The 23,713-nt window shown below is 30.2% G+C and overlaps 1 protein-coding gene across 3 annotated transcripts; it reads left to right on the forward strand.

The window, feature by feature from the left end:
- The first annotated feature begins 4,944 nt into the window (after nt 1-4,944).
- On the forward strand, nt 4,945-22,946 carry LOC137807994 (agamous-like MADS-box protein AGL19). 3 transcript variants are annotated; one of them, XM_068608882.1, is made up of 8 exons: nt 4,945-5,138; nt 5,241-5,450; nt 11,467-11,548; nt 13,488-13,549; nt 13,629-13,728; nt 20,608-20,649; nt 20,747-20,788; nt 22,587-22,946. In XM_068608882.1, the coding sequence occupies exons 2-8, from the start codon at nt 5,263-5,265 to the stop codon at nt 22,704-22,706; spliced, it is 636 nt and encodes a 211-aa protein (XP_068464983.1). In that variant the 5' UTR covers nt 4,945-5,138; nt 5,241-5,262; the 3' UTR covers nt 22,707-22,946. The 3 variants fall into 3 exon arrangements, with proteins under 3 accessions (XP_068464983.1, XP_068464984.1, XP_068464985.1); XM_068608883.1 differs by having other exon boundaries at nt 4,952-5,138; nt 22,593-22,946; XM_068608884.1 differs by lacking the exons at nt 20,608-20,649; nt 20,747-20,788 and having other exon boundaries at nt 4,952-5,138.
- Nucleotides 22,947-23,713: the final 767 nt, after the last annotated feature.

The raw sequence follows: 23,713 nt of genomic DNA on the forward strand, positions 1-23,713 counted from the left end.
AATTTTTACCTATATAAAATAAAAGTAAAACAAACACTGTCTACTTAACATATGAATATATATAACTATCTCATAATTGTATTTAAAAAAAATATATCTCTCCTCATAGGGATTTTAATATATGCATCAAAAGTTTAAAAAACAAACAGAGTATTTAAATTAAAAATATCACATCCTCCAGCTACTCACTTAGAAGCTCTATTACGTGTAATCTCATATGCTCCCGTGTACAACACGATCATCACAAATAAATAAACAAACACAAACAAATAACAGGATAAGCTAGCAATAACAAAATTTTCTATATAATTTAAATTTCAAATTGATACACAAAATTCATAAATTCTCATACGATTTCTCAAACATTTCAATTAACCATGTCTATCAACAATTTCAATATTCATCTTTCTTATGTCAGTCATCTACTGACTCACAACACAAATACTTGACTCTACTTCCGGAAGACTCGCGTGCGTTGACTTAGACTCAAAAATCTGCATCTGTCATACTATCTCACTGTGAAATCCACACAGTTATGCGCATAAATAATCTCAATATCATCTCTCTCCTAATATGCCAGGGTTAATTCATATAACAGGTCAAATTAGTTATCTTTCAAACAACTTACTCATTCATATGAACCTCCTTCGACTTTCACTACCTGAATAACTTCATCTATATGATTCCATTATCTCAGGAGAGTAAGGTTATGTCCTTCTAGACGAATCCCTAGTCAATGCACATCCTAAACAATCTTAACACGATATTTTCTTTCCTGAAGATACTATGTCTTGATTAAAATTCATATTCTGACTCTCACAATATCCAAATCACACAATCAAATCATACCAAAGTTTAGAATTTCCAAATCACACAACAATTCATTGACTAATCATATAAATATTTTAAACTTTTCTAAACAATTCAATTATATCTAAAAATTCACTTAAACACATAACTAAGTTCCAAATATATGTTTTGTAAATCAATCATCATCTAAAATCAAACAACCACTTCTCATCAAACATCTCATTTAAGTAATTCAACAAAATATTAAAACACAGTTCAACTCATTTATATTATCATTCAAACATTTTAAATTTTCAAACACAAACACTTTCAACAACTTATTCACCTTAAAATCAATATAAAATATTCAGAATTAACCATTTCAATTAATATATTACTTTACTATTCAATCTTGCAAGTCACCCCCACGTCCAGATTTTCTAACCTAGGGTTCTATAAAAATAAAACTAGCTTCCCTTATCTGGCCTTAAGCAGATGCTCACTAAGAGCTCCAACCCACCAATAGCTTAAGGATAACCTAACCTGCACCACAAAGTCTTTATTACAAATCTAACTATATCACTAGGACTCTGATCTAACATAGACTAATTCTGAAGATAAAAACCTCACATGCAAACTTAAACTAAAAGACAACTCTAACCAGATCAAAACTATCTCAAAGGAAAATAAGCCAAGAATGAACTTACTCTATCTAAGATTTTGATCGGGCAATCTCATAGAGTTCACTGCCAGGAGTCCAATGGCAGACTCCGATCATCAAACTGATGAGCGAGGAGGTTAGAATCTTAAAGAGAAGGGAGAAGAAAGGAAAAAGGGAACAAAAATGAGCTTACCCTATCAAAGATTCTGATCGGACAATCTTGTAGATTTTGCTGCCAAGAGTATAGTGGTGGACTCCGATTGTCAAACTGATGACCAAGGAGGTCAGAATCTTAGATAAAAGTGTGAGGAAAGGAAAAAGAAAGATGGTGATTCTTTTAAAATGAAATATGAATAACTAAATTTCTATTTATATAATTTTTCCCTTTTAATAATAAAATATTCAAATACCATTTTAATTGTATCATTTCTACTCTAAGACTATTTTTTTCTCGATCCTTACATTTTAAACTCTTACTAATAATAACGAAAATAATTTTAAAAATAAAAAATATTTAATATAATAATTTTATTATCTTCTTTTCATATTACTATAATAATTAAAATAATGAAAATTATTTTTTAAACGATAAAATAATATTTAATATTGAGAAATACAAAAAGAAAAATCAAATGCATAAATGTTAGAGAACATGTAAAATAAAATAAAAATTAATTGAACTTAAAACTACTGTTTCTAGTTGAAAAACATAATCTTAAGTTAGACAATGTTGTTTAAAATCAATCTGACTAGTTTAAAAACATAGTATTGGTTAGAAGATGTTGTTTAAAACCAATATGCTTGAATGTTGTTTAAAAAGAAATACATTTGAAATGGAGGTGATACTTTAAAAAGTTGCAATAGAAAATAAATGTATTTTTCCTATAGGATTTTGTTGAATGACAGGCACCGACACTTCTCCCAAGACTAAAAAACGGTAGTATAGGAAAATTTATTTATTTTTATTTAATTTCTTTTTCACACTCTCCCTTCTGTGACATCATTTAACAAAAGGGAGAAAAAAAAAGGATGAAAATGTAGAGATTAGTTGCATCTATAAAATGTATGGTGGATAATTTACATACACTCCTGAATTGTCGTAAGAGGTTAGTGGTAATTGTTTATTGTTGTCTCGTATTTATAAAAATCCCTTGAATCTAAGCTGCTTGGTTAGAAAACCCAAATCAACGTGGTGTGGAATAAAGTTTGTAAACATTTCAGATCAACTGCTTTTCTCTCTCTCAATTTGCTGTTGTACAATTTGGAGCATCGTATACCAATGAAATTATTTTTGAACCAAGCAAAAGGATTATAGACATTTTTATGAGATGCATGAAAAAGTGAATTTGGAGAAGTAGTGAAAAGCTGGGGTTCTGTGTTCTAAAGCACCTCCTTTAATACAGCATTGCTCATGGCCTTATTGGGCCACTCTTTTAATTGCTAAACAGTGCCAAAAGTCTACTCAAACCATCTTTTCTTACTCTCACATCTTGTCATGTCAAAATATGCCTATCTGTATACTCATTAAAAAGAAGCTGAAGGTGAAATATAGAAAGAAGCTGAAAACACACAGACTAAAACTAAAATATTAACTCACTCCTCTTTAATGATTAAATTAACATTATAGTTAGTAAACTAAAGTTTCAAGAAAATTGAAAAAAATATATTATAAAATATAAGTTTTTAAAACATTTATTACTTAATTATTTTATAAATAAATTCTAACTTGGCAAAAGAGTAACACTGGCTCAAATTTAGAAGTTATAAAAATAAAATTATTCTTTTAAAAAATAAAAGGATCAAACCAAGTTTTTATAATAACGAAGGAAAAAAATACTTTTTTTTTAATTTTTTTAGAACATCTTTGGTTTTAAAAACAGTAAAATAGAAAAATAGAAAATGAAAATATTTATTTAAAGTTATTTGGTAAAAAAATATAATTTTTTAATTTCACTTATATCACCAGAACCAATGTTTTAGAAATTATTCTTTATCTATAAGTCTAAAAAACTTTTCACTAAAATCATTAGAGTAGAGGTTAAATTAAATTAAAATATAAATTTAATGTAGTGAAAACTTGATTGCTAATTTTAGACACAAATTTAATACATATTCTATAAGTATATTTAATAACAAAAGAAAATAATTTAAAGACTTAAATTTTTATTTTTAAAAATTAATTTTAAATATTATAAGAAAATTATTAAATAGAAACTAATTTTAGAAATATAAATAATTAATTATTATAGTGATTAAATTAGATATTATTTTAGAGATTAAAAAAATTATTAATTTCTATTATTGATAAATAATTTTTAAATTGATATCTAGTTAGTTATCAAAGTTTTTTATACCAAGTTTAGAATTTAGAATTTAAATAATTTGTAGTTAAAATTTTATTAACTAATTAGAGATCAACTTAAAAATTATTTATCAACAATAAAAATTAATAATATTTTTAATTTTTAAAATGTTTCTAATTTAATCATTCATTATAGTAATTATTATTATTATTTAAATTAATTTATATTTAATGACTTTTTTTAAAGTATATACTGAAAAATGTTTTTCTTTTTAAATCAGTTTTTATTTATTAATGTATTGTAATGTTGTATAAAAAGGAAAAGAAAAGAAAGTATAAAATAATATAAATATCTTAAATAAAAATAAAATGTGATGTAAACAATAATACTGCTATAATGGCATGAAAAGAGAAACAGTGTGAACATAAAATTGTAATGAGATCCATCAAAACCTACTTTTTTTCATCTTCTTTATCCTTCCTTCCACCAAATGAAAAGGGAACTACTTTTTTCCCCTTTCTTTGCCTTAATCAATTCTCAATATTTTAGGTATTATAATTTTCTCAAAATTTAATATAGATTAAATGAGGTTTTATTTTGACTAAATTAATGAGATTGTAAAAAGAATAAAGTAATAATAAAAAAGAGGTTAAAATAGGGAAGCAGTAGTTTATTTTTGGCATTGCAGTTGCAGTTGATCGTCCCTGTTTGTCCGAAAATAACTGGCAAGTGGGAGCCGACAAGATTGTTTGCTGTTTAGATGGGAACATTTGCGCTCTCTTTTCCATCCCATCCAATCCAAGCATGGTTGTCGGTGTGGAGGGACACGTGTGAGGATAATAGACGATGGCAGAGAGGGCTTTGTGCTTCCAACACAGGCGTCATTCTTTTAAGAAATGGCCCGTCTAAACGAGTGTGGGTTCACGTGCCATTGGGAGCATTTATTCCCACTTTTCTCAATTTGGGAAAGGCCCAATTTCCTTTTCTCTCGGGCTTTACCCAAAAAAGAAAAATTACGATTACCTTCTTTTCTAGCCGCTCCTCCCATTTCAGTTTCATCACCTTTATTGTATCTCTATCTCGCAACAATATTATATACTCCACTATTATTTTATATTATATTATTATTATTATTATTATTATTATTACTCATAGCATAATAATATAATATATATTATACCATACGGAAGCAAAAACCAAAGAAGAAGCTAGGTCAATAGGTGAACCACCAATCCATCCATCAATCAATCAATCAGTCACTAGAGCCCCTATTTCTCTCTCTACAACTGTGCTAGGGTTTCTGTTATCGAGCCTGTAAACACTTCTTTCATTACTCAGGGGCACAAAAGATTCCATTGTTGCCTTCCACATTAAACATTTGTCAGGTTTGATTTTCTATTTTTGGAAACACCACTTGTAATGTATTGTTTGGTTATCCAGATCTCCTTTTCTTCATTCACCTCTTCACCAAAAATACCTCTTTCCAGACAAATAGGCAAAACAGGAAAAATGGTGAGGGGGAAAACTCAGATGAAGCGCATCGAAAACGAAACCAGTAGGCAAGTCACCTTCTCCAAGAGAAGAAACGGCTTGCTTAAGAAGGCCTTTGAGCTTTCGGTGCTGTGCGATGCTGAAGTCGCTCTCATCATCTTCTCCACCAGAGGGAGGCTTTACGAGTTCTCCAGTTCAACTTCAAGGTACTTTACTCGCAAACTTGTTTTTCAGTGTTGCTTACTTGATTGATTACTTGTTTAAGTGCTTGATTAATGTCTGCGTTATTTCAATGTTGAACCAATTTTTTTATGCCAAAATCGTACCTAGATTAATTTGAAGCAATAAAGATAAAACAATTTCCTGACCCTTGTTTTGCTGGGCTCGTACCATGGAACTCAGCCCCTTGTCAGTGTTATTTGATGTTTTTAATTAAGATTGATTTTAATGGATCCTTTCAAAAGGCTTGCTGGCTTAAGGAATATAATATTAGAGAAAAATTCATTATCGAATGTCAATTGTGAAGCTGGATAAGAAATAAGCTAAAGAAGATAATCGATGTTGTTATATATATACACACTGCATATGGTCTGCGTCTGGTGACTCAAAGGGAAGGGATTTTTCTATCTTAAAAGAGCTTATTTACAAATTCATCCAAACATTTATTTTCTAAATAAGAATAAGAATTCTTACATAAGATGGAAGAAGACAAGATTCACTGATTGTCAAAGGCTTCAAGGTGAATCAAGAAAGGTAAATTGAAAGGAATAGACTATTATTAACCTTAATTAAAGGTCTAGATATATGTAGCTACTCGTGTCAGTTTTTTTTTTCAAAAGTTATTTCGGTGCACTTTCCCCTAAAGGACACAGTTAATTGAAGATAAGTTGTCCTTTACCACAAATTAATTTGAATTAAAAAAAATATGAGTGTAATAAATATATATAACAAAATAAGAAAAAAATAGTTGAAATAGTAAATTTTAGCAGGGTATTTATAGTGAATGAGTGATGTTCATATAGTCATCACTCTTTATACTTAAACATGCAATTGATTGGTTAAAACAAGAAGGACTACAAAGCGTAACAATATTTAATTTATATTTGATATAACACAGACCAAGCATATTCCATTACAGTGGCTTAATTGGGTTATAATAAATATTTATTATTAATACAGCGTAATGGTATCTTTTAGACACATTTTTAGGAAAAATATTTGGTCCTTTGTAACACAACGTAATTAAAGAAATTAATTGCATTTTTATCTTATGTAAATGGAGCTGAGAGAAAGCATTTTGTATGGAATACATGTTTTTACACTTTGAGAAGATAATTTTTAACTCGATCAAAACTTTTGGTTCTAAAAAAGAGTCAATACATATTTATTTGGCTAAATCTCATTAACCTTAATAAAAGAAATCAACTAACACAATGAGACTCATATGTTAGTATAATCCCTTGTTTCATCGTCAAAATTAGTTGTATTGTGCATAGATTACTAAACAATAAACAAAATAACGAAGTTTATTTTATGACTCGGCTAAATTGTACTTTCTCCGTTTTTTTGTGTAAAGAAATAGTTAATTTATTAAAAATATAGAAATATGTAAGTTTATTAATTTTAATAAATATTATCATAAATTTATTTTTAATTTCAAATAATACTTATAGGATTGGATTGTTATTATTTCGTATTTAGTTGCATTAAACCTGATTTTTGTTTTTCTTTTCATTATAAATGTGATTTACATTGTTAATAAATAAATAAACCAATATGTAATTTAATAAAAATAAAAATGACCACATTTATAGATTTCATAATAAATTAAAAATATAATAAATTAACAACTACTCTCTGATATTTTTTTCAACAGTGAGATTACAAAACAAATATTTTTATTTATCTCTTTTTATATCATGTCATTAGTTTTATTATTCACTTACTTTACCGGTAACTAATTTATTTTTAGAAAACTTGACTGAGCACCTTTATATTACTCCTTTTTAAATTATATTCTTACTTTTTTACATAGTTTTGAATTAATTTATCTATATTAATTATGATACAAATGTTAAAAAATAAAATAAAACATTATATTATTGTATAAGAATAAAAGTACCCTTTTTTTTGTCTAATTATAAGTTTTTGTTTTAATTTTTAATTTTTACAAGAATCTTTTTAAATGTTTATTATATTTTTACCTAAATATCTTTAATTGTTCTAGTTGATATACAATAAATGCAATAAATGGTCACCTTTTCCTTTTTATAAAGTTGAAGAATGAAATAGTTTAGTTTTTAAAATTTAAACTTCATTAAATTTTTATGTACAATAGTTATTTAAGGATAAATTTATAAAAAAAATATTATAATTACAGACAAACTAATGCTGTCAACTAAATATTTTTTTTAATCTTATAATTCAAAATGAATTTTTTTTATATTTTTTAGTTTTACATGAAAATATTAAGTAACAGATTATAAAACAAGATAAAAAAAGTAGATTTATATTTATAATTAGAAAAAGCGTATTACTGACCTATGCATAGGATTTTTTTTATCAGCACTTATACGTAGGATATCTTTAATACCTGCTTTTATTGAATCGGAATTTTAAAAAATGGTGAATATTTGAGTGATATTTCAATTTTAATTATTGCTAATTTTAATTTGATAATGTCCATATTTATTCTCAGTTTTCTATTTTTTTTCATAAACTCTTTACATTTCCATTCATCTTATTAGGAATTAGGATTTTATTGATAATTTACTTTAATCTTCACCTTTTAATTTAGTAATGATACATTTATATAAAATTATAAGCAAAATTATATGAAATGATAAGGACGTTCAGCGTTGCAACTAGAAATATATAATACACTGCACTTATTCCAACAAAAAAAAATCATTTACCTTGTACATAGGTTAGCAATACCCTTAAAAATACGTAATTATTTATTTTTTTGTATAAAAAATCTAACGAATATTATTCTAAATATGTGTTCTTTTAATTTACATTAAAGATACTAACATTCAAGTAGTATTTATTTACTTTAATTCTTTATAATTTCTATACAATTATATTCTCATGCTTGCAAGCACAGTTATCAACATTAAAGAAATATTTGTAATTTACCAAAAATATCATTTTTAAAACATTCTTATCTACAAATATCTCACTTAAATGTGTATAACTACACATTACATCATTATATAAGGATATTTAATAAAAATATCTATTATAACAATTTATGGGATTAATAAGTTTTAAGATACGTATGATATAAATAAACAATTAAAAGAAAACATTTAGTATTTGTTTCAGAACAAGTAGTTGTTTAAGCAGAGGACAGGTTTGATTATGATACTACCATGTTGGAATCTTAAAATAAGATAAACATAAAAATAAGAGCTATGCCTTGATTTACTTAAAATATGTTTCTCTTTTTCAAAAAGATTTGTTTCTCTTTTTTCTTTGGCATGCATGCATGAGTATCACCTATTGGTTAAAAGTTATCCTTGTTGCTCGCGTGTATTAATTACATAGTCTAGTTTATTTTGATCAACCAATTACCAAATACTATTAGCTTTATCCATTCAAAACCTTTCTGCCACTAATTTTTCCTTCCCTTTTGTATCTCTCAAGTTATTGTTTAAGTGTGAACTGTGGTTACAGAAACCCACGACATTGGGTTGGAGGAACTTGGTACAACCCAGGCATTGTCCTGTGTTATATCGATAACTATAATTATATTGTGTGATGTCTGAACTATGGTCAATTCAAAAAGCATCTTAAGCCACATATTCTAAAAAAACGCTAAAACCTCCTTCCATATTCCAATGTTTGTTTTAGATACATGATTGGAAAGTAGTACTTCCTCCCTTTTTCTATCTCTGTTTTTTTAAAGTTTATACTATATTGATGAGTTTATGCATGTTGCTATAATCCTTTTAATCAGAAAAAAACAATTACAAATTTTATGTAAAAATTTACACTTTTAGTTTCTTTAACATAGTAATTTGGTGAATTTGATTCCAAACTGTTTTAATAATGTAATGTCGGTCAATCTCTATGTTAGCTATTTATATTAACACTGCACACTTTACTCTAATCTTATGTATGTTTGTATTTTTGTTGATATGTCAAATTACAAATTATCAGCTATGTTTTGTATCGTGTCTAAAACATACCTCTCATATTTATTATAAAAAATAGATGTCAAGTTAATAAATGGATTAAAAACTGCATTGTTAAAATATAAGAAATGATAGATACTATTAATTAGAAAATAATTAAGAGAGATCAAATTTAGAAAATTAAAGACTAAAAAGTACAATAAAATTTAACAAGTAAATGTAAAAAAAAATAAAAAATACTCTTTTTAGTTTTTTTTTAATGGAGCGCCTAACATAAATTAAAGTTATGCCACTTTTAAGTAAAAATACTTGAATTTAATATATATCTACATGTAATTCAAATTAAGTGTAAGCTATAGTTCTCAAATTCTATATACTTAATCTTCAAAATATAAAAAATAATAAGTATCTCCTATAGTTTTATGATTATCTATCCTATTATAGTCTTCTTTTAAATGCAACTTTTTGAAGTACATTAACTATTAAATTGTTTTAAACGCGGTTCTCAGGCCAAAATTTACCTTAATCCTCAAGTTTCAGTAACTATGAAGGTAATTATTATCCGAATAGTATTCATTTTATCAGGAAAGAGAGACGTAAACATGAAGACACGAGAGGTGTCAAAGTATGTACTAAAAAATAAACAAAAATTATTATATTATATATATATATATATATATATATATATATGACAAGGGCATAAAAATTAGGTAATCATGATCAGATCATCCATAATTTCATATTTATAGTAATACCCGACATGATATCAGTACACCAAAACATACCTCTAAATTCCAAATCTAAACACATGTAATAATGTACCCATATCATCAGACGCGCATTTTTATCATCATGAAAACAAGCTTCATGAGTCTTCTCTGCAAGAGTCCCTCACTGATCTCTTTCTAACACACCTTTTCTGCTACATCTGCATTTGAAACAACCCGGAGAACTTCGCTGCATACACCTGCCCGCTTGATCCTTAGCTACCTGTTGGATGTTGACGATTTGCAAGATGACAATATGTTTGTATACATTTAGACCCTACTTGTCTACACCTCTTGCTGTCTGAAACCCTCATGCGCAGATCTGCATGTACACCTGCTCTCCTCCTACATTTACTCATATTTCTCATGATTAAACACTATCGTACAACTATTGATATAGCTAGAGCTAGAGTGCTCTTTAAAATACTGCCCTTGTTTCAAAAAAGGTTGGAACTTAGTTATTGTCCGAGAGCATCTGCTTTCCAGCCAAAAACCTTCATTCCAAAGCAGTAGTCATTATGTCATCAAACAGAATAGGTGTTGAATCTGCAAAAAACACAATATCTAGGCTTGTTAGTCTAATTCAAGTTATCACATGCCACATTCAAACAAAAGAAATCACAAAGTTGATGTATATTGGAGATAAACACCAATTTAAATATGAGAATATAGCTTTGGGGTGCCTAAATGTGATCCAAGTCCAAGATTGTATCTGAATTAAAGTAAAGATTTAGATACCATCCGATTTTTTATTTTTGAAAATTATATCATCTCTATGGTTCCAAATAATCCAAATAGAAGTAATCCATATAATGTTGTTGATTTGATTGCGTTTCTAGTTAAACCCAAATGTTTATAACTTTGAAAGTGAAAAAAAATAGTATTTTTATGATACACTAAGATATGATCAAGCCCAATTATCACACAAGTTCCAAATCTGTTTAGCTAACGACATGTAAAAAATAAATGGTGAATGGATTCCTACCCACTTATACACACATAACACAATTAAGATGAGCGAGTTAGACATTTCTTTTCAAAAGATTATCTAAGCTTCTAAGGTTGTTATTTTCTTATGAAATAATTTTCAGACAAACAACATAGCTGAAGATAATGCTTTCAAATAACATAAACTTAAGAACCTCCTCCTCTATCCGGATAAAGGATTTTGTAGCAAACCATATGCATATGCAGATTTTACCTTAAATCTATTAACTTCAGTTTGTATTCATACTCAAATATTCTGTCATGCTGTTTGATCAAATCAAAGGTGCCTAAGAAACTTTTAATGCTCTTGTCTATTGGGGATGCTCCAGTATAAACAAAACAGTTGAACGCTATCAAAGGAAAATCAAGGACGTTTGTGTCAACAACAACGGAATCCATGAAAATACACAGGTTAGCTCAGCATACTGATACACATACATATGAAAGCACACACATATATTTGTATAATATTTTATATAGTGCATGTCAATCAATAAAAAGAAATGTATCTGGAAAAACATATTCCTAATACTTCTCATAAAATTAAATTGGACATAATATGCGCAAATATCATTAAACAATTTTTTTTTATATCCAAGACAAACATAGAGTAAATTCCAAATTCAACACTCGACAGAAGATTAAAAGAGGTGATGCTTATGTTTCAAAGAGAAAAGGCCAAAATAGGAGATATACCTTACCGATCATGACACAAATAGGACAAATTAGCTCAAGTTGAAAACCTATTCAAATATACTAACATTAAGAGGTACTTCTAGAAATTAGTAAAATAATATAAAAAGTTGTTTAATTATAAATCGGTCCACCGTTTTAATTAATAACCAGTTTAATAATTTAGTGACTGATTTTTTTTTTCATAATTAATGGTTTTTCTTGTATTAAAATAGTCTATATAAAAGACTAAGCCAACTTAATAAATCCTCTTTCCACAATGTATTTATACCCTGCTCGAATAGACAATTGCTCGAGACATTTATCAAATCGTGGATTATATCAATAATTTATATAGTCAAACTATGACATATAAACAATCAACAATTTTCATTTTATAAACTAGTTTTTGTAAAACTAAAATAGATCTAAATATTGAATTCTAAAATAAATTAAAATTTTTCATAATGATTTTTGTTAAGTTCATAATCATTATCACATCATTTACAACTATTGAGTTATGCAAATCTTGCTTCATATTTATTGTCCTTAGCATAAGAAAATATCAAAGATTTTATATTAATTAAAAAATAGTTAAATTGTGATCACTTCAAATTCTAAGATGATTATCATCATTTCCTACAATCAAAGACTCCTTTTCCAGACTTACAACAAATCCAATTATTTTTAGTCTACTCTACTTTCAGCAACACAAACATATTATTAAAGGAGAATTGATATAGGGGAAGGAATAAATGTTTAATGCTAACATTTTCCATGCCAATATCTAGAAACGGATCGATTCCCCATTTTTTAACTTCCTAAAATCAGATATGAATCTTCGAGAATTTTAATTTACGGCGATGAATGATCTAAACTTCGACAGATGGATGCGAATATGGTTGCTGACAAATGCAGCAACTAATGTACTTGGACATTCTAACTTTCGGAATCAGCTTTTGATGTTTGTGTTACTAGCCTCCTATAGTTTTTTTTTTGCTGTCTGGCATGATAGCGACTTAAATTGTGAATAAATAATTTTATGCGTGTCTAACTATATAGTTTTCAACTATTGCATGCTTTTCTGATATAATATTTCCTCACTTATTATTTGAATTCTGAGGTTTTACATGTTAATGGATCATCTCCACACACGCAAATCTGCACATACACGACCTCTGTATTTGAATTTAGCTAGTCCTATTTAAACTTTCTGTATATGGCTTAAGTTATGTGCGATTCTGTGTGCAAAAATTAAAATGGTGGTCACTTAAGTTATTGATACTGTTGAAAAGAAATAGTAGAAAATGTATTAAAAGAAATACGTGAAGTGTGTTATACTATTTCTTCTTACTTATAGATATTTTGAGTTCTAATTTTTTAAATTTTTTCTCAGCACCCCAATTTTCAACCCGTATCTCAAAATGCGCACAACGACTATTTTTATCTCCTTTCATTTTTTTTTTCATCATGTTTATGTTTTTTCATCTAGACTCTCGATCTTTTTATACTGTCTCATGAGTATGATTATCCAATGCGGATTTAACCTTATTCTAGCTTTTTATTTTTCACCCAAGAATTTTTAACGCAACGAAGAAGAAAAGTAACACTAGAATAACATTTGGTTTATCAGAACACTTAATATGATAGCTTATTCTTTGTCTGTGTTTACATGCAGATTCTGAAGGACGGTGATATGAGCATGACAAAGAGAATCGAGCAGCTAGACAATTCCAGAAGGTTTTCACTAGTTTTATTCTGATTCGCATTGAGAGAAACGCATAATTGACACATCAATGGAGATTGTTGGATATTGTAGGAAGCTTTTGGGAGATGAATTGGATCCATGCAGTATTGACGAGTTACGACAGGTAGAGAACCAGCTCGAACGCAGCTTGGAAAAAATTAGGGCAAGAAAGGTACTCTTCAATCACACAATTTTCCTGTCTTTTTATTATACCATTTCTAAAAGATTAGATCAGAAGCCCCATTTCTAAAATCTTATCAAACATCCTCTAAGACCAAATCAAAGATATCATAAAATTCGCCGTACCCTATAAGAACTTTTCACCGAAGGACAATTTCAACTCCAAGCCATTGATATAGAAAAGAGACCGAACTAGAAAAGTCCTCCTCATCGTGTTGTGACAGAATACACATGGTTAGTTGCTGATCTGAATATTGTTTTCCTTTTAAGTAAATTCTACAAAGTTGGCATCATCTCCAACATCTCGTCATGTCCAACAGTTCCACAAATTTCTTAACAAAACTCTACCCAATCCCTTTTATCCGATAACGATATAATTGTTGGAATTCATTGACAAACTACAAAATATATTATAATTTATATAACTACAAATCATTAAATAAAAATAAGAAAAAAATAATTAATTGATATATTAATTAAATTAAATATTATTTTAAAAATTAAAAAAAATTATTGATATAAAAAATAGTTAATTAGATATCAATTTATAAATTATTTTAGATACTAATAATTTTTTTAGTCTATAAATATAAGATAGTATCTAATTTTATTTATTCAATATAGTGTTTAATTATTTTTTATCTCTAAAATTGATTTTTATTTAATAATTTTTTATTTTAAATAAAATTCATATTAATTGACAGGATAGATGTGTTCTAATCCTATTTGTTAGGCATTCAATTTATTGACTGATATTTTTTTTTCTGTTTTGATCCTATTTTATTAATACATTTCGTTTCATATCAATAAAAATATGTCTTCTGCACTTATAATTCCTGATTAATAATAATCAACAAATAGCTTTTATCTTTTTGGGATCTATATCAATAGAGGAAAATACATATACAATGGTTCCACCTCTAATTTTTGCTGATGAGGAGTATGAGTAATAAGAATATCAATTATTTAAAAGTACTGGATATATAGGAACTATAGAAGAAAACTACAACACTTTTTTTGAATTGTCTGAAAATCTATCTATGATTCTCATGAAGTATCACAATTAGGGGCATGGATATGGATTCCCTTTAACTAGATCAATTATATTTGGATTTATTTTAAATTCATTTAAAGTGGATTGAATCTAAATTAAATCCACTTTGTTAATTATATTAAATCTACTTTGTCAATTATATTAAATTCATTTTGATATGGATAAAGACTAACTTGGCTCGAACTAGGCCTAAGCCGACTCAACCTGAACACAGACCAACTCGGCTCTACATCGGCCCCGACCCAGACGACTCGACATCGGTCCGAGCCCGGACGACTCGACATCGGTCCGGACCCGGACGACTCGACATCGGCTTGGGCCCAGACAACTCAACAACGGCCCCGACCCGGACGACTCGACATCAGCCCGGGCCCAAACGACTATACATCGGCTCGGCCCGAATGACTCAACATCAGCCTAGGCCCGAACAACTCGACATCAGCCTCGGCCGAACGACTCGACATCAGTCCGGGCCCGTCGACATCGGCTCAGGCCCGTTCGGCTCGACATCAGCTTAAGCCCGCTCGGCTCGACATCGGCCCGGGCCCAATTGGCTCAAAATCGACCTGAGCCTGGTTGGCTCGATAGTGGCCCAGGCCCGCTCGCCTCGACATCGGCCCGAGCCCGCTCGCCTCGACATCGGCCCGGGCCCGCTCGACTCGACATCGGCCCGGGCCCACACAACTCAACATTGGCCCAGGCACGCTCGGCTCGACAACGACCCGGGCCCCCTCGACTCGACATCGGCCCGGGCCCGATTGACTCGACAACGGCCCGGGCCCGGTCGACTCGACAACGGCCCGGGCCCGGTCTACTCGACATCGGCCTGGGGCCGCCCGACTCGACAATGGCCCGGGGCCGCTCGACTCGACATCGGCCTGGGCCCGCTTGGCTCAACATCTGTCCGGGCCCAGTTTGCTAGACATCGGCCCGGGCCCGGTCGGCTCGACATCTGCCCGGGTTCGCTCTCCTCGACATCGGCCCGGGCCCGCTCGCCTCAACATCGGCCTAGGCCCGCTCAACTCGAAATCGGCCCGGGCCCGCTCAACTTGACAATGGCACGGGCTCGCTCGACTCGACATCTGACCGAGCTGAGTTTGCTTGACATCGGCCCGGGCCCGGTCTCCTCGACATCGGCCCAGGCCCAGTCATCTCGACATGTGCCCGGGCCCACTCTATTTGAAATCGGTCCAGTCTCGCTTGCCTCGAAATCGGCCTGGGCCCGCTCGAGTCGACATCGGCCCGGGCCCGGTCGACTTGACATCGACCCGGGCCTAGTTGACTCGACATCGGCCCGGGTCCGGTCAGCTTGAAATCGGCCCGGGCCCGCTCAACTCGACATCTACCCGGGCCCAGTTTGCTTGACATCGGCCCAGGCCCGGTCGGCTCGACATCTGCTCGGGACCGCTCGCCTCGAAATCGGCCTGGGCCCGCTCGCCTCGACATCGGTCCGGTCCCGATCGTCTCGACATCGACCAGACCCGCTCACTTCGACATCGATTTGGATTCGCTCGGCTCGACATCGGCCTGGGCCTGAATGACTCAAAATCGGCCCGAGCCCGCACGACTAGACATCGGCCCGGGTTCGCACGACTCAACATTGGCCCAAGCTCGAATGACTAGATATCGGCCTTGGCCCCCTCGGCTCGACATCGGCTTGGACCCGCTTGGCTCGACATCAGTCCAGGCCCGCTCGGCTTGACATCGGTCCGGGCCCATTTAGCTCGACGTGGACTTGGGTCAACTTTGCTCAACCTGCGCCTGAATTGTCTTGGCTCAACCTGGATCGGGCCAAGTCAAAATCCAACCCAAAATACAAATTGGATAATCCAAAAATGTATCCAATCCATATCTAATCCATATCCAATTAAATGGATTGGATTTAAAATCCAAAAATATGGATTTGGATAATTATGGATTGGATTTTGTAATTTGGATTTTTTGCCCACACAAGAGAAAGACAAACAGCGCTATGGCAAAAAGATTCTCCTTTTGCTATATAATTTTTTTTTATATAAGAAATATGAAAAAAACATATATAGGTGGTTTTTATAAGACATAAATTGTTGTACGTGAAAAAACATGGTGATAGTATTTAAAGATAAGATGATGGATTGCATCAATATGTAAGTTAGGTAGAAAACCATTTCGTTAAACTACCTGGAGATCAGTTAAGAAATTAGTTAAGAAAATATAGGTGGTTCATAAAAATATTGGGGGACTTTAGACATGATTGTCTTTAAATAATAATGTATATTATATTAATTTAAATTATTTTTATACAAGATATTTTTGGAGTTATTTATTTAAATTCATGATTGAGGTTGCTAGCTAGTATTTTCTGAAAACATAAAGCATTGGTAGAGAATCAAAGCAATTTCATGTTGCAAAATAATAAGGTTTGAAGATAAAAGGAATACAAAAATTATGTTTTTCTTAAATTTTATGAAGAAGTTGAAATTGAACAACAACTTATTTACATTCTACAACAAAATGGTGAAAATGAGAAAAAAAAAAAATAGAAGCATTATAGAGATGATAGGGTGTATGATACATGAGAAATTCATCAAAGAAGTGGGAAGTAGAGGCTGCAAACACTATTGTATTTTTGTGAAATAGGTTGTTAACTAGACTTTTGAACAAAAAAAATCTTCATTTAAAGGTTGTTTTGAGTATAAATTAAATTTACAAAACTTGAGAATTTTTTATTGTATTTACTGATTTACCAACTAAAAAATATAGATGGAATTGTATTCATCGATAATATTTTTATTACCGGCTGATTTTACTAACATATGCAATGATCAACAAATCTAAAAATTAAAAAAAAAAAAGCTCGAAACATTATCCATTAATAAATTCAAAAATATTAATAATATTTATAATAATAATAATAATAATCAAATAATAAATGTAATGATTACAATAATATTAATAATATTTTTATTAATAATAATAATAATAATTGTAATAATAATTACAACAATATTAATAAAACAACATAATATATTAAATGATTTTGATTTAGTAGTTATATGTTCTTTTACTCAATGGACCTGGGTTAAATTCCCTTCTGCAACAAAATGATTAACTTAAAAAATATATAATAATCTAATATATAATAAAAATAAATAATAAAATAAAAATAAATATTATAAAAAAATTATTAAATAACAACTAAATTTAAAAATTAAAAATAATTAGTCACTATATTATATACTATTTTAAAAATTAATTTTATTTTGTATCTAAAGTAGTTTTTATTATTAATAAAAATTTATAAATTAGTTTTTAAATTGGTATCTAATTATTACATACCAAAGTTTTAATTACTAGCTACTTTATATTTTAAGTTAATTTACAAAATGATCTTTAATTTATTTAATATAGTAATTAATTATTTTAATATTTAAAATTAGTTTGTATTTTGAATTTTTTATAATGAAAATTATTAATAATAATTTTTAAAAAATATTAATAATAAATAATATTATTAATTATCGACAGAAAATTTCATCGATAAGTTATTGACAAACATATTATTGACAATTTTTTTCTATCTCTTTTCTGTTGGTAATTTCCATTTATCGACAAATTTTTGAAATTATTGATGAATTTTGACCATCAATAAAATTAATTCTTTTTGTAGTGGGAACAAACTTGACAAAAAGGTTGAATCTAAAGTTTTCACTAGAAATAACACATACAAATTTTATAGAAATTTTCAACCACAAAATAGAAAATTTCTTGTAGGTAGAGATGTAAAGTTCATGAAAGATCAACAATGAAGTTGGAAACACCCCATAAGTAAGCAAGTACTAGAAATTCCACAATTTCTTGACAATGAAGTTGATGATATTTATCTTAATATATATCTTTAATGTGACTATTTTAGAACTTGTAGAACATGAAAAAGTTATGAGAGATAATGAGTGGATAAATGCTATGAAGGAAGAACTTGAGATTATTGAAACAAAGAACTCCTGGGAACTAGTGGAGAAACATCAACACAAGCAACCTATAAAGTCAAATGAGTTTATAGAACAAAATTTATTTCAAATGGTTCTATAAGTGAGTACAAGACAAAGTTGATGGTGAAGATATATGCTTTCTTTGGAGTGGAATTTCATAAACATTTGTTTCGATTAACATGTCTTGATACTATTGGAATGTTATTTGTCTTGATATTATAAAAAAGGTTGAAAGCTTATCATTTTCTAAATGGTTATATGCGGGAAAACATTTATGTAGAATAACTTAAAGGGTTTAAAATTAAAGGAGAAGAGAAAAAAGTTTACAAATTTAAAAAATTTTCTCTCTATGTTGATGAACTCTTTGGGACAGGATGTGATGAGAAAGTGAAAGAAGTTCAAAGTTGAAATATTCGATGAATTTGAAATTACATACATTGGCTTGATGAGTTTCTTTTTAGGAATAAATGAGAAACAAGATCATGGTGAAGTCTTCATTTTCCAAAAACAAAATATGCTAAGGAAATAGTAATAAATTTATATGAAGTATTACAAAAGCACAACATCTCTAATGAATCAAAAGGAGAAGTTTAGTAAAGATGATGGAACAAAAAAAATTGATAAAAAACATTGCATAAGTTTGATTAATTGTTTAATGTATCTTACTACAAGTAGAGTTGATATTTTGTTTGTACTAAGTGTACTCTTAAGATTCATGTACTATGTTAATGAAATTCATTTTCAAGTTTTCAAAGGAGTTGTTAGATATGTTAAAGACATTTTAGATTATAGCAGATTATAGCATGATGTCTCATAAGTTTAAATTTCATTAATACATTGATAGTGGTTCGTAAAAAACTATGTTAATGAAATGAAAAACTCATTTAGTTAGTGTTTTTCCTTTAGTTTTGAAGCTTTTTCTTCGTATCCTAAAAAATTAAGATGTTATAACTCAATGAACATTAAATATGTAGTTGTTGCTATAGTAGTTCAAGTTCTTTAGGTAAAAGAATCATAACAAATTTGCATATAAAATAAAAAAGATAATACACATATTTATTTGAACAAAAAGAATGCAAATAAGATACTATATTACAAAATAGAAAATCAAAATAATAACATTTTAACTAAGATAGTACTTAATAAAAAAGACTTGGAGTTTGTAGTTTCAAAATCAATGTTAAAAGATATAAATTTTGGAACATATTATAACCTACGTAATAATTAATATATATATATATATAATTTTTATATTATTTTATTTGAAATGGTAGGATAAATATGTTTTAACCCTATTTTTTAAGTATTATTTGTTAGTCAATTGATTTACGTTTATTTTCATGTGAATAAAATTATGTTTTTTTGCACCAATAATTTCTTATTAATAATAATCAACATTATCTTTTTCCATTATTCAAAAAATCTATTACCATGTATCTTAAAAATTGAATGTTATATTGCTACACCCTAACATCTTTGTGACCTTATTGAACCTAGTGGCTATAGAAGGTTGATTTTCTTCAATAAAGTAAATATCTATCAAAGTTGAAGATTTTTTTTGTGTCGCAAAGCATGGACAATTCTCATAAAATAACTTTTCTCTGGAATCAATTTCTCAATATAACGAGTACAAAGCATCTAATACCACAAAACAACCTACTTATGACATGATAAGTCTAATTAACATAAACTCCCTTAATCAATAACTAAGACTTCTAACGTTTCATCCCTTACATGCCTTTTATTTAAAATATATATATATATATATATATATATATATATATATATATATTCTTTTGCTGATAAAAAAAGACCCCTAACATTTAAGAACGCTGTGTGTGCTCAGAATCAAATGTTCAAGGAGCAAATTGAGAAGTTAAAAGGAGAGGTAATGTTATCTTTATGATTGCTTGTATATCTTTCTTTAATTAATCTGTTTTAGGTGTTTACTAATCAGAATTATCATGTTTTTGGGTTGACTTCAGGAAAAGTGCTTACTCGAAGTAAATAAACGTTTACGCGAGCAGGTTATTATCATTCTTGGCTATTTACACAAAATGATAAATTAAGTATACATTTACTTTACTACTTTTTTTTATTTATTTTTATGAAATTTATATAGCACCCTTCATTTAGAGATGGAAAATTATTTTCTGATATTTTTTCCATAAAAAATCTACTATATAATTTGTATTAAAAGTTTGTAAAGAATAAAATTAATACAAAATATGTAAAAAAGTTCTATTTTATAAACCTTAAATATTTTGTATTAATTTAATACTTCATGAAGATAATTAATCTCACCTGGATCTGACCGAACTCGGCTTGATCTAGTTTTGACTAAACTTGACACGACTTGGTCGTAATCAAACTCAACTCAACTTGACTTGACCCGACTTGGGTCCAACCAAACTCAGTTAAAAATGGGGTCAAGTTGACTCGGCTCAACTTGACGTGGGATTGATCCAACACAACTTGACATTGTCCAAATTCTATGTGGGCTCGATGTATTGGCCCAACACAAACCCAACTGGACTCTGTCCAACCTGACTTGGGGCGTCTTGAGTCAACTTGGTTCCGACTAGACTCAGTTTAACTTGAACCTAACCTAACACAGTTGAATATCAATATGCCCCGACTCAAATCAGCGTAGGTCTTGATTGACTTTGCTTTACTTAACGTGGGATCAATCCAACTTAGTTTGACAAAGCCCCGACCTGATGTGGGTTCAATGTCTTGGCTCAACTCGACTTGACCCAACCTAGGATCAAGTCGACTTTGACCTAATTGTACTTGGCTCTATCCCAAATGGACTGACTGTGGGTCTTTCTTGACTCAACCAAATGTGAGCCTGCTCTAACTCGGTCGACTTGGCCCAAGCCAACTCAACTCATCCTTAGCGTGTGCCTGTCAGACACGGCTTGACATGTGCTTAGCCTAATTTAATTGCCTGTGTGCCTCTCCTGACTAGGTTAAATATGGCTAATCCAAATTCAGCTCAACTTGGGTCCAAACTAACTCAAATTGACCTAGGTCTGGGCTGAATATGCTAATTATGAGAATGGACAAACTTAGCTCGACTTGAGGTCGAGCCAACTCGACTCAACCTAGGTCCTGGTCAACTCGACTCAATCTAAACCTAGGTCAACATGACTCGATTCAGCCAAACATGAGATCAACCCCACTTAGACTCAACCCAACTTAACTTGACCTCTAACTCAACCAACTTGACATGGTTTTGGATTGACAAAACTGGACCTAACTAAGACTAACCTAGGGTCAGGCCTAACCAACTTAACTTGGGCCCAACATAAATTGAGATTAACTAAGCCCAACTTGAGATAGGTCTGACTTAACCCAACCTAATTTAGATCTAGCCTTACCTAGCCTGACTCCGGTTACTTGTTTTTAGTTGGTCGGACTCAACTTTGTATCACTCAAACGTAACCTAACTCAACCTTATATGAGACCTATTCGATACTACCTTAATTTAGTTTTATCCAACCGAACATTTCATAACTTGACATGACCTTAATACATCTTAATTTTGGATTTTCAAAATAAATAAAAAAATATTTAATTTATATAGAGCTCAAATCCAATTAAATAGATTAAACGATGTAAAAATATAAATTTTAATTTCAAATAAATCCTTTTAAATAGAGTTAAACCAACATTGATTCAGTGAACTATGGATTGAATTTGAGAATTTGGATTTTTTTATCACACTTTCATAATTAAAAATTAAAAAGATTTGTGCCACTTTCATATTCTTTCATTCATCTTGTTTAGAAGTTAATTTCCAACATCATTTGGTTGTTGTAGTACCAGATTGAACGACAGCATTATTTGAGAGATGAGGATTTGGAAGTGGTCGCTGAAAAGAGGGAAGAAGAGGTGGAGACGGAGTTATTCATAGGAAGACCTGAGAAACAAAAACGTTAAAGTTGAAACCTGCAAGTGCTCATATATAAATTAACAATACCCATATAAATGGTAGCTCACCTCCAATATATTCACGTATGATACATATATGTAATTCTTGTTGTTAACTCTCTAATCACAACCGTGGTTGTGAATACTTAAATAATTCCTGTACAACACTCATTCCAATGCTGTTCGTGTACTTTGTGTTCATATATCAGTTTTTGGAAATTTTTATTTGATTAGAAGGTTTTGTGTTTAGTCTCTGCCATGTTGAATGTTGAATGGACTATAACAGTGGGAAGCAAATAATCAGGAAGTGTGCGATCGTTTTGATGAACACTAGTTTGTTTGATGACCCCAAAACTATAACCTTCGCAACATTTTTTCTTTAGATGCAAATTAATTTTATTACTAAAAGAACACCTCAATCTTACCATATATAGAAGATCTAATACATGTATCACATCACAAGGTTAAACAATAAATTCTGATAAAACCAACTGCAATTACATTTTAAAAAATATATAACTCTAATTAAAATATGCCCATTCTAGCAATTTCTTTACAGAATCACTAAGGTAAAAAGAAAAACTTTATGGAGATATTTAAGACTTCAAAATTGAGAAACATTGGGTATAATGATACTAATTGTAACTTGAAGATACTAATTCCATACATTTAATGATTTTGTCGGTGTTGAATGGTTGATTCATACACTTCTGCAAACTAGCCAAGTAATGTACACACTAAGCTTATGTTAAACATAAAAATGATCTTACTAACTCTTACAAGGTTCGGTACCGCACCAGTTTGATGTACTGGGTAAGTGTGTTAAATTTTGTTATCGAGTTTCAACTACGGGTAATACATAGTCTGCTGGGAGAGAATCCACACAGGAATTCAAATAAAACTTCATTAAACAATCAGTGTATTTTCTTAAAATTTCTGAAAATCTTGCTTTAATTATAAAATTTGGAACCCTCCCTATTTAAAAGGAAAAAATAAAAAAAACAAATAACTAGTGA

The sequence above is a fragment of the Phaseolus vulgaris genome, chromosome 3, assembly GCF_000499845.2.
Source record: "Phaseolus vulgaris cultivar G19833 chromosome 3, P. vulgaris v2.0, whole genome shotgun sequence".
Taxonomy (NCBI): domain Eukaryota; kingdom Viridiplantae; phylum Streptophyta; class Magnoliopsida; order Fabales; family Fabaceae; genus Phaseolus; species Phaseolus vulgaris.

Coding starts and splice junctions, on each gene's coding strand:
- LOC137807994 (XM_068608882.1), top strand. CDS start 5,263: ATGGTGAGGGGGAAAACTCAGATGAAGCGCATCGAAAACGAAACCAGT. Junction 5,451..11,466: donor TTCTCCAGTTCAACTTCAAG/GTACTTTACTCG, acceptor GGGATGCTCCAG/TATAAACAAAACAGTTGAAC. Junction 20,789..22,586: donor ATAAACGTTTACGCGAGCAG/GTTATTATCATT, acceptor TGGTTGTTGTAG/TACCAGATTGAACGACAGCA.